At 34.4% G+C, this 18,262-nt stretch overlaps 1 protein-coding gene across 1 annotated transcript in view; it reads right to left on the minus strand.

The window, feature by feature from the left end:
- LOC145688000 (BBSome complex member BBS2-like) overlaps positions 1-18,262 on the minus strand; it is a 51,098-nt gene that overhangs the window by 18,617 nt on the left and 14,219 nt on the right. Inside the window, exons 4-11 of the mRNA XM_081761659.1 lie at positions 18,053-18,241; positions 14,757-14,939; positions 10,755-10,977; positions 7,607-7,812; positions 6,768-6,824; positions 6,056-6,238; positions 4,498-4,647; positions 1,979-2,191 (exon numbers count right to left, since the gene is read on the minus strand). Coding sequence (XP_081617785.1) covers positions 1,979-2,191; positions 4,498-4,647; positions 6,056-6,238; positions 6,768-6,824; positions 7,607-7,812; positions 10,755-10,977; positions 14,757-14,939; positions 18,053-18,241 — 1,404 coding nt within the window. The remainder of the gene's footprint in view (positions 1-1,978; positions 2,192-4,497; positions 4,648-6,055; positions 6,239-6,767; positions 6,825-7,606; positions 7,813-10,754; positions 10,978-14,756; positions 14,940-18,052; positions 18,242-18,262) is intronic.

Genomic DNA, 18,262 nt, shown 5'->3' on the forward strand with positions numbered 1-18,262 from the left:
TAGATTTCTCCTTACCATATGCGAGGCTCTTTTCGAAGAGAAAATCAGAAGATTGGTTGCTCGATTTCGAGTTTAACGTCCTTTTCGGCGCTGAGGCTAGACGAGATGTACACCTACAGCTGAACGTGGGATCTGAAACACATGAATTCCCACCGGGACTCGAATTCACACCGGAGAAAAAAATCAGAAGAAATAACAAAACTATGTTGTTAGAAGACATTTTTCATCCATGCCATGGGTCTACTTTAGAGAAAATGTTAGGAACAAAAGGTCATTAACAACTCTTTTTACTTCCGAGCGATATATGAAGGGAAAAAAATATGGTGGCCGTGAAAAAAAAAATCGAATTCGAGATATCAATGGATTTACGTTTCATGGCCCATATACCTGTATACCGAAAAAGTTATTTCTCGACATCTGTCTCTCTGTTCGTTCTGATATAATTCGTCTAAAAGGCATATCATTGAACGTACCTCAACCAAATTTCACATTTAAGGTCTTTATGCAATTTTTTACAGGGGTTTTTCAAATTTTCTTCCTAACCCTAAAAATAAGGGTAGTTTACTTGAGGGTAAAAACAGAAAATTGCTATTTTCTCAGAAATGACTCTAACGATTTTGTTTATATTTCATAAATCAATTTTTCAAAAACAACCTCATTATGTAGTGCGTAATTTCTCTTGGAAAAATTGAGCAGTAGTAATAGTTAAGACTCTTGGGGGTTAGACTTTTCGGATGATTTTTCTCAAAATCGACTCTGGCAATTTTGTTCATATTTCATAAATAAATATTTGAATAATAACAGTATAATGTTGTGTAAATTTTTCCTTACGAAAATATTCACAAGGGATAGCTGACTCTTGAAAAAAATGAAATGAAATCTTTCAGTTTAACGTTCCACGATTATGCATGTTAGGTTATGGGAGACGTGTATGCTAATTACATAGCCAGGAGAGAGCTCGATAAATTAATGATATCGAGCAATGGCGATCCTTGATTCTTTCACTGTAGCGAATTCCATGACGTTACAGCTCACAAGTTCTTCAAGGTAGAGTAACTAACGTGCGTGGTTCCAATTCGACCCCATATGGGGATACAAAGCTCTGGATAACAAACCAACTACTTATTTCGGCTTCGAGCTCCTTCGTGGCTAAGCGGTTAGCGTACGCGCCTATGTCGTGAGAGAGCCGGGTTTGTTCCCGGCGGGAGCTCATGTGGTTCGGATTCCAAGTTAACCAGTAGGTTTACGTCTTATCTAGCCTAGCTGCTGAACGGGACGTTAAACTCAACTCAACTCAACTCATTTCGGTTTCCTCCTGCAGCTCCGCTGTAAAGGGACTCCGCTTTACATAGTCTCGGTACAGAAAACGGACTAAAACTCCAATCAATTATGGGTCATGAAGAGCTACAGCCGTGTTAGTTGGGAGATGTGTGGTAAGCACATCGGCTCCCATCTTCGTTATTTCTGACTTAGTACACTGGAATTTGATACCTGTTACTCTACAATTACTTTATAATAGTAGGTTAACCCAAAATTCTATGCCCCACCCGGAACAGAAGCCGAGGCCGCGCGCGTTATCATTCGGCTACATAAAAGCATCTTCAAGTTTACTATATTTGGTATTATAGACTGCGAGGCAACATACTCATAGACGTATTTAGTCGATTATACACGGGTTTTAATGTCACTTTTCAGCATAAAAGCTTTAAAACAAACAAAACAAAACAAGACGTGGAAGTATAGCTTAATATGGAAGCCGAATCACTTGAGTTCCCACCAGAAATATAACCCGAGTCTCCTCCACTACAGGCGTTAATACTAACCATTTGACCACAAAGAATCCCGTTTGAAAATATTATTGCCATCTAGCCTGTTTCTATTTTGGGATATTCAGATTTAGCATACCCTTAAAATAATTTAGGATTGTCTCATTACCGTAGATTTTATTGATCGAGCTACCACTTAACAGTATTCTTACCTGAAGATCTTCTAAATTGAGAAACACTGCAAGAGACTGAATAAGATCACCCGCTAAATCCATATCGTCTGTACTTATAGTAATGCGACCATTAGGTTCCATAGCAATTGTTACTTCCATATTGGTTTTCAGAGATAAAAATGTAATGTTCAAATTAGAACTGACTTCCAAATCGGACATCAAAAGGAAGTTCTGATTGATCCACAACGCAATCTGTAAAGGGAATCACAATTAATAATAATAATAATAATAATAATAATAATAATAATAATAATAATAATAATAATAATAATAATAATAATAATAATAATAATAATAATAATAATAATAATAATAATAGTAGTAGTAGTAGTAGTAGTAGTAGTAGTAGTAGTAGTAGTAGTAGTAGTAGTAGTAGTAGTAGTAGTAGTAGTAGTAGTAGTAGTAGTAGTAGTAGTAGTAGTAGTAGTAGTAGTAGTAGTAGTAGTAGTAGTAGTAGTAGTAGTAGTAGTAGTAGTAGTAGTAGTAGTAGTAGTAGTAGTAGTAGTAGTAGTAGTAGTAGTAGTAGTAGTAGTAGTAGTAGTAGTAGTAGTAGTAGTAGTAGTAGTAGTAGTAGTAGTAGTAATAATAATGTCACATCATGTGAAAAAAAAAATCTCCACACAGAAATGATATAAAATTCCTAATAAATTATTTACACAATATTCTCTATACATACACTTGCTATTATAGTTAACACATTTAAACAACCACCAATACTAACGATGAACACGAATCAACACATCTACGTTAACGCGTGTAATAACATCTGAATATATATTTCTTAGCGACATTTACTTCTCACATGATTTTATGGTCTTCATGTGTTCATAAAGGACGAACAAAAAGTGTTGAGGTCTAGGAGGCCATTTCACAGGATTGCGCCGAAAAATTTAACCTATGTGTGGAATTTCTCGGCTCATCTTATAGGTTACATACCTGTAACTGAATCAAAAAGCTACCGTATTAAAAGCTAGAATTAAATTACTTTAAATTAAGTTTAGAATGCAATTATGAGTTATACGTACAATAAACATGTATCACATTTTTCCTGTTAAATTTTTCTTTTGCCATTAAATTTTAAGCCCTTTCACTCAAGTTTTTATGTAGATTCAGAAAATATTATCTAAGTTAAAATGGATGAACAATGTGCTCTAAAGGATCAATCTATTCAGATATTATCGATAAATTAAATTTTATTAGACAGACCTGGATATTGAACACTCTATTAACACATCATCTAGGCAATAATTGTGTACTTTTACTGCATGTGTGTCTGTGTGTGTGTGTGTGTATGTGTGTAAAGTGAATGCTTAATGAAGAAAGCATTAATGAAAGTCGAAGATTAGGGTAGATCATTATCAATGCGGATGACACGGTTATTATAGCTAGAACCAAAGGAGTACCACAGGAGCTGATGGAACAAAATAAAGGACACTGGGAAACAAAATGAAATGGAAATGAACATCGAAAAGTCGAAAGTCATAAGAATATCTCGTGGAAATACGCTCTTATGGATTACTTGAAGAGATCATCAATTCAAATATCTGGGAAGTCTTTTGACAAAGACGCTTATACACCAAAGAGATTAGTTCAAGAATTGCTGTAGCCAAAAAGGCAATCAACAAGAAAATATCGCTCTTAACTAACAGGTTCAATATTGGACTTAAGAAGAAGTTGGTCAAGTGCTATATATGGAGCACTGGACTGTATGATTCAGAGACTCGGATATTACGTAAGTTAGAGAAGAAATATTTACAGAGCTTCGAAACGTGGTGTTGGAGGAAGATGGAGAAGATAAAATGGACAGAGAGAGAGTAATAAGCGAAGATGTTTTAGAACGGATGGAAGAAAAAAAGATGCTTTAAGTCAGCACCCTTCGTAGAAGGGCTAATTGGATTGGACGCATCTTGCGAAGAAATTGTCTTCTTCATAACGCTATAGAAGGAAAGACGAAAGAAAATATTGGAAGTCAAAAGAGAAAGCTGAAGATCTAGAGAAACGTGGAAGAAACATTTCCAGACCCAAACTGAGAATTAAAAAGAAAAAACCCTCATTAGTCCCGGACCTACCAAGAGGCAGAATACTTAGTAATAATAATAAAGTGGTATTTTAGGAATGGATATGTGTAGAGTTATCAGTGCTTAACTACAAGTAGAATCGCACGTGTGTCTGGGAATGTCTATAGATCACGCGCGTACAGAGAAACGGATACACACTAAAATGATAAACATAGCTATTGTATCCAAACTGCATTCACAGTCCCTGAACTGTGCATATCTTGAATGCTGTTGTAGACTGTAAAGAAGCAAGAAAGACATCAAGTAACATAGCATAATCAGGAAAACTTATAATTCAAATGAAAAATACCTCTTTATCGGTGTATAAGAGAATCTTTTACTCCCTAGGGAAAAAGAGTGTCTTGCACGTCAGCAAATATGGTATATTGCACTAATTAAAGATATATAATTATTTAAAAACTGCATACAAACCCTTTGTACTCGTTCGACTCGTTCGTTAACCATGAAAGAAACTGAGCCTTTAGCCTCTTTCGACGGCTCGTTGCGAACTGCATACATTGAAAACCTTGGTAACTGCCGTGTCAATTCAAACACATGATAATGTTGACTTCCCTTGTAGCCAACAAATGCCTACAATAAAAATTATTTTTCTATTACTAAGACATCAATATATTACGGGTATTAAACACAAGAGAAATACATTTAAAAAAGAAAGAAGGAAAAAAAATGGAGGTACTCTCCCTTTCATACACAGAAGATGTATTGTTCGTTTAATCTTCTTCAAGCTTTTACCAATAACTCTCCTCCGTTCGTCCATTTATGTATTTATCTATTATTTGGTAATAATGATATCTTAAATTTGATTCCTATGACCGGAGTTAATGAGGGGGGAAAGAAGCAGAATATCACTTTTGAATCGATTTGGATTTTTAGTTTAGCGTCTCTTTCAGCACCGAGACTATAAGAGACGTGGACCTACAGCTTAACGTGAGATCCGAACCACATGAGCTCCCGCTGGGAATCGAACACGGGTCTTCTACGACAAAGGCGTGTACACTAACCGACTTTTCAATCGAGATATGAAAAATTGCAACTTGGATGATAGCCTGCGAGTTGCAAGCCGAGAGTTCCACATGTCAAGCAAGTTATTCATAAGTACCAAGAAGCACTTGGCTTCTGATAGTAATAAACACTGACACACAGGTGCAAGTGAGTAAAATATTAACGAATCATTTAGTTTGCACTGGTGGCGCTACTTGACATGAAGTCGCTCATGATATTGTATAAACAAACGCACACAATGTTATGGAAAACTATCAGGGGTAACGATAATTTTACCTACTCTCCAGATATGGTCTGCTCGATCACAAAATGAAACACCTTTAATAGATAAGACATTCATCGACGCTGACGCCCTATAAAAGGCTTTCGTTGATGTTGGACTACAAAAAATTGGTTCCAGCAGACCATCATGAACTTTTCCAATAGGTAGCGTTGATGATTAAACTGAAGGAAATCAACATCGTCTATTCTTGAAATTTTCATGGTTCAACAATTCATTCTTGTATTTCTAATCTTGTTGCCCTCTATCATTTTCAAATGATTCAATTAGTATTCTCTGCTTATTTGTTAAGATATATACGTATACTACGAAAGAAATTGATAATGTTAACTTCGGAAGAGGCACATATTACTTTATTGGCTTACATAAACAAGTTAACACCTCCACTTAGAAAATATAACTTTTTCTAATAAGTCTTGAGAGCGACAAGAGCCCTCCTTAAGATTTAATCAAAACATCATTTTGGGTTTACTATGGTAGAGCTGGTGGAAAACAAAAGTTTCGTTTGCAACTGAAAGGAAGTTTTTAATCCGCAACTTCCAATCACAAGATAAATAAGGAAGTGCTCAGCTCCATCTGGCTCGCTATGTACTTCTCAAACTCCAATTGATACCCAAATTTTTAAAACACGATAATTCATAATGCGTATTATACTATACTCACAGTCACCTTTAAACTACAAAAATATGAACTAACCTTAATGTGTAGATCAACTGGAATATCCTTCGGTGGGTATATAGGAACATGCACTTCGGATGATAACTGTGCTTCCTTCGGATGGATAACATGAGATTCCCCATCGAAAATTCCTTCAGCAAATATTAACACTGCTCTTATGATTGTGTCGTTGTTTGTGGAAAGTGCTATTTCAACATGAGGCTGAAAACAACAATTGGGTTGAATTCTCCACTTTACACAGCATTAGAGTGGATAAATATGACTAACATTTTTCAAAGAAACAGAGAATTATAAAGTGATACAGTGGTTATAGGACTTCAGTATTTTATTCTACGTTTGTAATATATAAGATTAGTTTTAGAAGATTCTAACAATCTGTATTAACACATTCTAATACTATTAAATGTTCATATATCTTTTATATTTTATGCGATAAAAATGAAATGAAATTTTTGAGTTTTACGTCCCACGGTTATGCCGGCTAAGCTAAAGGAAACGGTGATGATGAAATAATGAATGAAGTGGTGGAATGAAGAAAGTGGGAGGAAACGAGAGAACCCCAAGAGAGCCCACGTACACTGTGTTTGTCCACCACAAAATTTATTTGGCGTGAGCTGGGATCTACCCAGTGACCCCACACACCAGAGTTAAACGCTCTACCACTGTGCCACTGCGGCCCCTATTTTTATGCGATAAAAACAACAATGATAAATATGTAATAAATACTTACAGCCTTGTTGCCATCGCCCATATTAATAGTTAAGCCAGTTTGCAGTTGAGTGTGGGCCTGCAAGGGTAAATACATCTACGTATTATAAAATATTCTCAAACAGTACAACTAACTATATACTGAAATATTAAATAGTAAATACCAAAATTGTATATGAGTACATATGGGAAAACGTAGTTGATATTTTAAAAAGGTTTATATATTGACACACACACACACAGACACAAACAAACAAACAAACAAAAAAGTTTGAGCTGAAGACAATTAATAATGAAAACAGAACACACAACTCTCACTAACTTTATTTTTTTATTTTTTTTAAGTATGTATCGTGACAAATTGTTTAACTGAATGTTAAATCAACGTCAAAGATATTTTTACAAATTTGGAAATTGATTATATTCTGGTCTGCAATCTCTTTCACAAATAAATATAAACGATTTATTCGCACTTTATTGTGACAAATTCTTGAAAGAAGACCTATTTTCTAACCTACTTGCTAAGTTATGGGTCATGGACAACGGATCAAGTTGCTTGATTGAAATATTGACGAAAACTTCACACATCTGCTACAAAGTGCAAAATACATAGGAACAATGGGATGACGAGGGACGGTACAATTTGCAAGAAAAAAATATCACCGTTTTACAAGGATAGTTTGATTAGTTTTTCTTTAACAAACTTCTATAGTTTCAAATTAATTAAATGCAAAAGAAAAAGGCAAGCAACGAACATTCATTTCACAAAGACAAATTTCCCTGGTTGTCTATACGAACATCATCACATAACATGTAATATTTAATTTTTCGGTGCCACGTTTAAATGGCGATCTAACTTACAGGTATAACGCCCATATCATCTTGCATTAGACTTGCCATAGTTCCTGCATCCCCAATGACGCCAAACTTGGAATTTCCTTCGTAATTTTTCAATTCAAAGAGTAAGTTTTGCTTTCTCTGACACAGGTCATGAATAGTCTCTTGTTCTACATTGATTTCCATTAGATTTCTATGAGCATCTGTTTTTGATGAATGGTAGCCCCGGACTGAAAATATAAACAATTTTCTGATATTAATAACACTGAGGTTTTGTAAGACGTCGTCTTGTTGATGTTGAGCTTAAACCTGGAGCTACAGACTAGTTCAAACAGCCCAGTCCAAACACACAAATGTACAGACAGAAATGTATATAAAGAAACCAATTTCTTCCTTCATGTGATAGACACCTTTACTCATCACAGCACTCACGATACACTAAAGATTAAGAGGAACGGAATTAGAGGAACAAAAACTCAGTGGTAAATTATTCACTACTGGTTAAGAAGGAATTTTGGTTCGATCCGAAGCAATATCAGGGCTCATAGTGGTCTGGTCTCTTCTAAATAGTTGAAAAGTGACCAAAAGCACATGAAAAAGTGACCAAAATCTAATCAAAAAGTAACTTTGAAACCTTGATGCGAAACTTGGCATAAATTGAACTTCACAATTTTTTTGCAAGCAAAATAGGGCCGGCTCGATCATAGCTGAAATACGTAATGTTTTAACATGTTAAGATTAAAAATTATTTTACTTAAGTTTGTCAGCTAATAAAAATATTGGATTACTTGTGTTTAGAGGTTCATTATTAATTAAATACTTAGCACGGTTTTGCATTTCAACTTTGATCTGGATGGGGTAAGGCCAAATTTCCATATTTTCTATATTTATGTTCAATAATACAAAATTAAAGTAATTAATACATAGCATCTAGATTACCATTAACTGATAATAAAATTTTGTCTTGATTAGTTTGTTACAAATTTTGTGTTGGTACCACATGATTGGTAAACACTGGTATGGCTTCTACCAACATTCCGCATACAATGAAAAGTAAACTGTAAACTGGTAATATATGTCATTCTCCTTTAACATAGTAAGATCAAACTAAATAATGTGGATTATGTTTATACCCTTATTATGAACTTTTAAAATAAATTGCAAGTATTAACTAAAAATACAGTTGCATACAAAATGAAATAAAAAGCAGTACAAGAACGTATGCTAGGAAACTGTCAATACAAAACATAAATCACATGAAAAAGTTATTTTACCCCCCAAAAAGTAACTTTTAGTGACAAAATTGGAAAAAAAAAAGTAACTTTTATTGACCAACTTGAAAAAAAGTAAATTTTAGTTAAAAAAAGTGACTCGCAATGAGCCCTGCAATATGAGCTTGTGTATAACACCATTCCCATGTACGATTTTTCGAGGTTCTCATGCCCCCCCCCCCTTCCCCTCGTTCCTCATTTTTAAAATCACCATTCATCTCTGCTTGTCATGCATCTAAAGAGCAGAACCATTGAAAGTTAAGATTTCATTTTAGGAACATTATATTGTGTATTCATCAAACTTTAATTTTAGTTTTATTAATATATAGTGTGTCCTTATAAAATCCACATTAAGTTTAATGTGGTGGAGAACATAAGCTCATCATAAATAATACAACTGTATTATAAAAAAATAATAAATATAAATAATAAAATAATTAAATAAATAATGATTACTGCTAATTAAACTAAACAACCAGTGTAGCGCTACAGAGGAGCTGAAGAGCCCCTCCAAAAAGCAGAATGAATCACTCCGACGACTTTTGTAAATAACTCTTAACACTTGAACATTGAGAGAACATGTACATCATACACACAATAGCATATCAAACAAATATATGAGGATTTTTTTTTAATGCACAATAGTAGAGAGTACACAGTTCATAACACATATGTACAATAAACATAATTTAAAACACACTACTGCAGAATGGTTTTGTCGAAGTAGTACATAATACGAAATTTGAAATACAGAAATTGGAATAGAATAAATATTTTGAATCATACAATTTGCAACTTCAAAAATTAAAATCTGATAGTATGATTAATATCCCGCAAAGAGATCTGACACCTTTTTTTTTTTTTTTTTTTTTTTTTTTAAACCATCTCTGATTTTTCTACACAGAAACAATAACTTTTGATCTAATATTCTGTTTCCTTTTCTGACGTTTTACTTGAAAAGTTCCTAATTGATGCTGCAGAATGAATGTTCTGAATACGGCTTCATCCTTTCTAATGTTGCTCAGAGCCTTACAGAAGGATTGTTGATTTCCACTGACGAGATCGGAGAATCCACGATTAAACTCCCTTAAATGTAGCTTCGTATACGTTCTACATTCTCTTAGAGAATACTTACATATTATATAATGTAAGTCTAAAGTGAAAGCGTGGTAGTTCATTAAAAATTATTGCTTCTGAAATGAACTAGATCAGAACAATCATTGGATGTTTGAAGCCAACGAACAGCCAATTGTGACAGAGAAATGGAAACATCTAATTTAATAACAACAAAAAAGTACAACTAAACAAATATATAATTAAATATAAAAATTATAAATAAAATTATATATATATTTTATTTTTAAGTGAGCTTATGTCAGGTGGGCTTATGTCGCACACTCAGTTTAATGAATATACAAAACATTTAAAACATAATTTCATGAACTAACTGTGAGTTATAAATGCATTTTAAATAAATAGAAGTCACTAAAAAGGTGGTACTACATTAACTTTTGGGATTTTAATCTGCCATGATGTTTGCATTCCTTTAATCCATCCAATTCCACTACTCTCAAACTCACAGACCAGGTCTCGTTCTCATTCTTTCATTAGATATAGTTCTTATGTCATATTAAGATTTACTGGATTAGTTTGATAACATGGAATCAGTACTACATGTAAACCTACCAGAAATCGAATCCCGTTATATTTTCTCTAGAGATCAAAAATTTAGGATACATAATACTGCTCTTTGATCTTCAACCAACGAATGTGTTTGAATTAAAATAATCGATAAATACAAAATCATATATATATATATATATATATATATATATATATTTTCTGAACTTGTCTGGGTAATGTGGTAAGGATTTACCACCAAATTCCAATCTAACAATTACCTTCGCCTTCAACGGAGCAACATATAACGTCATTCCTCCCTGACAGTCTATAATCTCCTTCTACAATACCGGCAACTGAATGATTGAAGTTGTCTTTGAATATTACTTCTCCCGTTCGATTATGTCTAGCATCTACTTTGCCATTCGTCCAACCAGTAATAAGTTCTTCAACACCATCCCCATCTAGGTCAAAACTATAGATTGCCACTGCTTGATTCTTTGACTAAAAAAAAAAAAAAAAAAAAAAAAAAAAAAAAAAAAAAAAAAGTTGTATATTAGAAGGTAAATAAGGGTAAATTTTAATCAGAAGTTTATTTTGTTACCATTAATATAATACGAGTAATTACTGTTAAGGTACGGAAGCTAATTAAAAATTTTCAGAATGAGAAATTGCAGCACTGAGACGGGAATCAAACCGAGTGTCCGGGTTTCCGTACCTATGCGTTAGCTACTTCCTACACAGTCCGTTTCCTGGACAGCCACACACCTTCCACAAATTGTGGTCGGTACTCATTATTTCAGACCACATTGTCTCATATAATACAGTGAAACCTCTACTAACGGACACCTCTATAAAGCGGACACCTCCCTTAACGGACATATTTTTTATTCCCCAAACACTGGAATAGGGAAAAGCATATTGACAAACCTCTCTAAAGCGGACACTCTCTAGTACGGACACGGACAGTCTTTTCTGTCCTTTATAGGTATCATTTACCTCTGTATTACGGACACTTTCTCTAGAAATAGGTTGAGTAGAGAAATAGAGAAATAAGTGTAGTAAAAATACATTTTTAGTAATTCATACATGTATCACCAAGGAAGCATTGTGACATTTTGCTCCCTCAACTGTCTGCTCAGCAACCCAGACGAAGCGTCTCTGTTTAACAACACTCTTATGTCCTTTGCTTGCATCCCACTCCCACCCAAGCTGTTTTAGACACAAAAGTGATTGACAGTTGCCAGCCGTTAGGGATGACACATTATGCTAGTGTCCCCTTGGAGTCTCTAACCAACCAGAAGACAAGTTTTGTACTTTTTGCCTTCAGGTATGTATATTGTCTCAAAAAGAGCACTTCAGTACTCCAATTACCCCACAAATTAAAGCGCCATACTGAAAAAGAAGGAAGTACTGATAAGTGCAGAGAACTATAATATGTTATTTCCATGTTGTGCCTCGAACATAGAGTATTGGATGACAGAGAATAATGCATGTAATATTCGTAAATACGTGATTCATGCAAAAATATTTTTTCTAATTGTATATTATCTTGCTTACTAATTTACATAATAAATACTGAAACCTCTTGAAGGCGGACACCTCTCTATAGCGGACAATTTTTGATTCCCCGCGGCTGTCCGCTTTAGAGAGGTTTCACTGTACTTTTTTTTGTTTTTTAAGTTCAACATTTTTCAAGATATTGACGCGATAATATCCACATCCATTTGCTATTTGATTTGAATTCAAATTCTACAATATTACTAATAAGTGACAATATTTATCTATAATATTGCTAATAATTATTGTGTAACAGTTTCGCCAACTAATTAAACATCTTGGCTTCATCAGACACAGTACAATACAACAGAGAATTGACTATCTATCTATTAAAATGCTACAATGGCAATTAAAAACGCCTGAGCTCCAACTTATAACTTTGGCTTTCAAATCTTTCATTTACGGTTATGTGTGATTTCACGTTTAACAGAGACTAGCATTTTAAGTATTTGTATTTTAAATAGTCTAAATTAGTTAACTATATCTTTTCCATAAAGTTTACGATATAAAATTATTGTTCAAAGTCTTTGTATTTTAATAAGCCTTCTCTAAAATCAATGCATGTGAATTGTGCTTCCATCTTCCGAGTTCTTTTACACTATGTTTATATGTTTGTGGCCAATCCTTTCGACAATGAGATCTCGGAAACTACAGGCTCTAGAAAGATGACGTTTTCACTGATTGATTGGAAATTCTGCGTAGATTGTCCAGTTCTAATTGAATATTTTTAAAAAAAACATGGCCATTATTTGTTTATTACATTTTTTAGGGTACACTGGAAGCGTTGAAATTATAAAAAAAAACTATAGCATCATATCCTACGCGTTATACATTCCAACACCACATTGTTGTACATTGTGGTTGTATATGTCTCAGGCGTTTGTTTCATGGCCAAATAATAATGAAAAAGGAAGGATAACCATTTCTGCAGTCTAAGATGAATCTTTATTGTTTGGAGTGTTTTGCCCAGTGTAATATACCGGTATTTGCTTATTACATACTGCATGCAAGAAGAAAGAAAACACTGATCATACATGAATTAAAAACTTCAGCCGGATCTAGGCTCAAATCTTGCAAACGATGCGAGATATTGAAGAAGTAATCGAAAAAATCTCCCCTTTATGGTATCTCTTGCCAATTTTTATCAAGACGTCTTTCACTTGCGTTTGTAAAGGGACATGTACAGATGTGAGGAATAACAAGGAGATTCATGCTCATATGTGAAGGATGCACTGTGTAGGAGCGCAGGTTCAGCTAGTTAATATAACAAAATCCCCGAGACTGGTCTTGAACGCTGCTTGGCTGCTCAGAATGATCTCAGCCAATCAGAAATAGAGTTGAAAATGGAACAAATAAAAATCATAAATCCATTTTCTTTCTTGGTTTGGTAGACACTACTGGAACTAAACAAGCTACAAACTACATTTTTTTCAGTAACCTACCTCACTGTTCATCAATTTTAAGACCTGCATTCCAAGTTACGACACAGCCTTGTTCTTTTTCAATAAATGTGTTGATGTACATCAAAGGCAAAACGTCTGAAATACACTATAGGCGAGACATATACTGATATAACACCAGAAATAGCAGGCGTGTCAATGCACCATATTCAAGATTGACAAAATCACAAAATATTTATGAAGCCATGAGTGTAAGGTTGTATAATAAATTGCCTATAAGACTGACACAACTACCTACGGATAGTTTCAAAAATAGATTATACTCTTGGTTAGTTGAAACACCATTTTATTCAATAGATGAATTTTTGGAATGCGATATTTAATTTTTGTAAGGTGATAATATTTAAATTAGGTTATTGTGGTGAACTTTAGTACTATACCACTTATTGTAAATAATGAACAATCATTGTTGCAGTGCACTTATTGTAGTAAGATATAATTTGACGTTGTCTATGACTAGGTAGCTGACTCGACAATAAAATTTATTATTATTATTATTATTATAAATCTGCCCTCCTTCCATCTTCTTATCAACGTCCTTTGTTCTTGGTCTAACACTTCAACCTCGCACCAATTAATGGTAATCCCTCCCATGTTTGTAAATAGCATTACTTTCTCTTCGTAACCTTACATCATCTTCGTACACATTCTTTCAGTTTTTTTCCTCCTGTTTCACCAACATAACAGCCGTTACAATCACTACATCTTCCCTTTCCATCACGTCCTCTGGGCTTTATATTATATTAAGTGTCAACTGTCTATTTTATTGTACTGTCTCTGATGAAGCCAAGATGTCTAGTTGGTGAAACTTACATAATTATTATTTTTAATCAAAACTTACTTTGTTTAGAGATTTTTTTTTTTTTTTTTTTTTTGTGAAGTTAATAAAGTAACGCAAAGCTAACATAAATCAGATAATCATGTCATATTAAGAAAACGCGAGCAAATTTCACCTCTTCATTATATTTACAAAAGAGAATATATATATATATATATATATATATATATATATATCTTTTTTCTCTTTTGTAAATATAATGAAGAGGTGAAATTTGCTCGCGTTTATATATATATATCAACACGAGCAAGTATTGTTACAACTATAATTCAGGAATTATCTATTAACATGCAATGAAAAGAAAATTATCTTAAAATTCGTCAAAATCAACAACGAAAACTACAATGCGACATGAAATTCAAACTACAAAGATGATACCGAATAACTTGATTAGTGCATAATTTGAGGAATAATTTTAGTCTTACTTTTATTCTCCACCATCGTTGCATTTTTTCGTACACACCTACAGTCCCGTTTGCTAAGGCATACCCAAACTTGTTGCCTCCGATGGCGGTGAGAGCTGTGACAGCTTCCGTTTCGGTTATTTCACTGATTATATCATCCTCCTTGAAGATTCGAATGTCGTAGTCTTCTGAGCCAACAACGAGCTGTAAACCACATGTACGAAGATTAGATAGATAGATAGATAGTATACATACAAATGGTTATCAAAATGATGGAAACACCTGAAGAAAATGCAACTTATGTGATTAATACAGTGTAGGACCACACCATTAATCTGCAGAATAGCTCTCATTCGTCCTGAAATGAGCCATATAAGTCGTGAATATTTTCCAGAGGAATTCTGATGCAGTACAGCACTCAGTACCGTTAGTGAGACTAAAGAAAGGTCTCTGCACCGGAGTTTGAGCTCCAGAACCAACCACAGGTATTCAATAGGGGATTGGGTGGACCAGGAGAGGAATTGGAATTCATTCAGATGTTCATGAAATGAAGCCTCACAGTGTGAATTCGTGCAATGAAATCTTGGAAAATTGGTTCATCGACTTGAAACAATACATATCTCAGAATGCACGAGACCATCTAAAATTTCCACTGTGCGTTCTATGAGCCTAATCGCATGTTTCACAGAATACCAGGAAATTGCAACGGTAGTTTTACGATAGGATAGGGAGAAGATGATTTGGAGGATAAGCATCTTTGGGCGTGCGGCATACTTAAACACAACACGTAATTGGAAAATACGTACAAAGAGAATTCATCGGGTCATATTAAGCATTTCCAATCATAGGTGGTCCACCTTGCGTGTTCTTGGCACTATTCTCTCTTTGCTAAAACGTTGGCGGTGACTGAAAATTGCAATCCGATCGCGGATGTTCAGGTTATGCATCAGATTGTGATAGTCACAACCGGCTGTTGCAGGTACTGATTGACCTTCTCTGTCATATTTGTTGCATTGACTCTATGATTCTTAGTCATATGAGAATAATAATAATAATATGAGAATCCTCTTTAATGCTCGGTGATTCTTGTGACTAAGGCTACTCTTCTGTCTACTATTCCTCTTCGCTGATGTATTGCCATGAGTTCTGTTGTCCGTCATCATCTTGGATAACGTTCCTTACGATACACCTAACACACTGACCACCTTCGATACACCAACGCCAACTAAGTGCGCACCTACAATTTGGACTCTTTGACACTTAAAGAGGACTCCCATTTTCCATGAATACAATCTTCCCGCTTCAGCACACACTTCCGTTTCATAACGGCTGACGTACTACAAATCATCACCTAATACAGCACTTAAGAGCGACCAAACGCTGCACACTTATCCTCAGTGATACACTAAAACCCCTCTAAGTTGGAGACCTGCGGTTTCTTTGAAAACTGTCCAAGTTAGGAGGGGTAGAGGTTTATATCATATCCATGTAATGTAATAATACTACATGTATCAATTTACTATATTACGTGCAGAACAGTACCTACGTATAATGTTGCAGTTGTTGAGTACTTCTATGTATCTTCAATTGAGTTGTGCAATACAATACAGGGTACATACTGTACAATGCAGCGTATAATGTTCGCACGTACCTTAGCAGTTCACTGAATACTTAACACTTTAACAGTAGCACACAATAATAAACATACATACACGCACGCCCATCCCCCCTTAATATATATACACACACACACACACATGAAACAACATTCAGAGGAAAAATTTCGTTCTGTAGTATACGACTACTTTTCATAATTTATTTATTTATTTTTTTTATTTTATTTATTTATTTACTTTTTTTTTTTGTGAAGAAGTCAGTTACGAGCGTTTCCTCTTCTGTAACATGTTCTTCATCTACACATTTTCAATCAATTTTCTCACACCAAAAACAGCTAGACACACTATTGACCCCTTCCGCCTGTTCTCGGAATTTCATCATTCATGAAAATAGGTAATATATCCTGTACCCTCTCTTTCCGGAATTCCAACAATCTTATCTCGCGAATCATCAGACCATAACTTGCTGTCAACAGTTATCTCTCCTTCACCTTTGTAGTGTCTCTTTTAGGTGTCTTTGTTTCAAACTTGTGTGTCCACGATGTAAGTTACAGGGGATCTAATAAGTAGAAGGGTTTTCTTGGTTCTGAAAAAGAGTGTCCAAGTTAGAGGAGTGTCCAAGATGAAGGGATGTCCAAGTTAAGGGGTTTAGCTGTGCCACCTCAGACATCTTGTATGTGCAAACTAAAGACGTTTCATTATTTTGATAACCTGTTGCAAAATATCTCAAATTAAAAAAATAAAATTAAAAAAAAAAAAAATAATAATTACACGTACTAAACGGTATTCTCGCAACAGTGTAACTTCAGATAACCGAATACAATAAGAGAATAGTTAATTTTCCCTATATGGATATAGGAAGATGTGTGCATGTCAAAAGTAACTGGCAAAACCTCCGGTAATACCTCCGCTCTTACACATTATTTTGACAATGAATTTAGAATAAATTGACTGACTAGAATACAGCTCTCTTTGACATAGATAAGACATAATGCACTGTAAGCTACTGGAACAAATCGTCAAATTAGCCTACTTATTCCAAGTATATTGGTTTAAAATAATGCAAGATGAAATGTGCCCTTTTCTGCCGTATTACGAATTCTGTGGTTTAAGGAACACTATCTGCATTGAAACTTTTTGAACTAATACCTAAGTTACAGTAACCTTACACAACGAATAACTGCTCATACACGCTGGACGATACGTAACGCAAATATGAACAGTCTTACCTTGGGTCGCCAATTTTTTGTAATTCACTAATACCGTTTCAGTGTTCCTTTACACTTTTTTCGTTGATATCTTAAAGTTCGTAAACTGAAAATATATTGGGGTTCCTTTCTTTCAGTGGAAACCTTTGAAAGAAAAGTATAGATAGCCTCACTTGTCGAAACGAGAAAATTTTCTTCTTTGAAAAGGTATGTTGCAGAGTTGATAAACAGTATCACTAATTTTGGACCTTTATCCCTCCTGTGAGTAAAATGGTAACGGAATTTCGAAATTTAAAATGCTACTAAGACAGTATCAGAGAATACTGAAGTGAATTACAAAAATTCGCAGTACAAGGTAAAACTGTTCATATTTATGTAAACGACCTTATTTTGACAAAGATGTGTAACGCAATTTATCACAACGAGGAATGGTGATTATCTACGTCTAAACAAACATGACACATCATATAAATTAGCCTACGTTATAACTTACCTCATTTTCTCCATCCAAATCGAAGTCAACAAGCGCCAGAGAGCATACGTTATCTCCAGTCACTGTCCAAAATGGATCATTTCCTTCATAGTCGAAACCACTTATAGAACAATTGCCTCCAACAATTACCAAAGGATTTTCTGTGCTTCCCATTTTCCCTGTAGTTAAAACATTTGCGCCATCTGCTACCTGTGAAAGTGAAAACAGATT

This window comes from Thermobia domestica, chromosome 6 (genome assembly GCF_964235325.1).
Source record: "Thermobia domestica chromosome 6, izTheDome1.hap1.1, whole genome shotgun sequence".
In the NCBI taxonomy this organism is placed as follows: Eukaryota; Metazoa; Arthropoda; class Insecta; order Zygentoma; family Lepismatidae; genus Thermobia; species Thermobia domestica.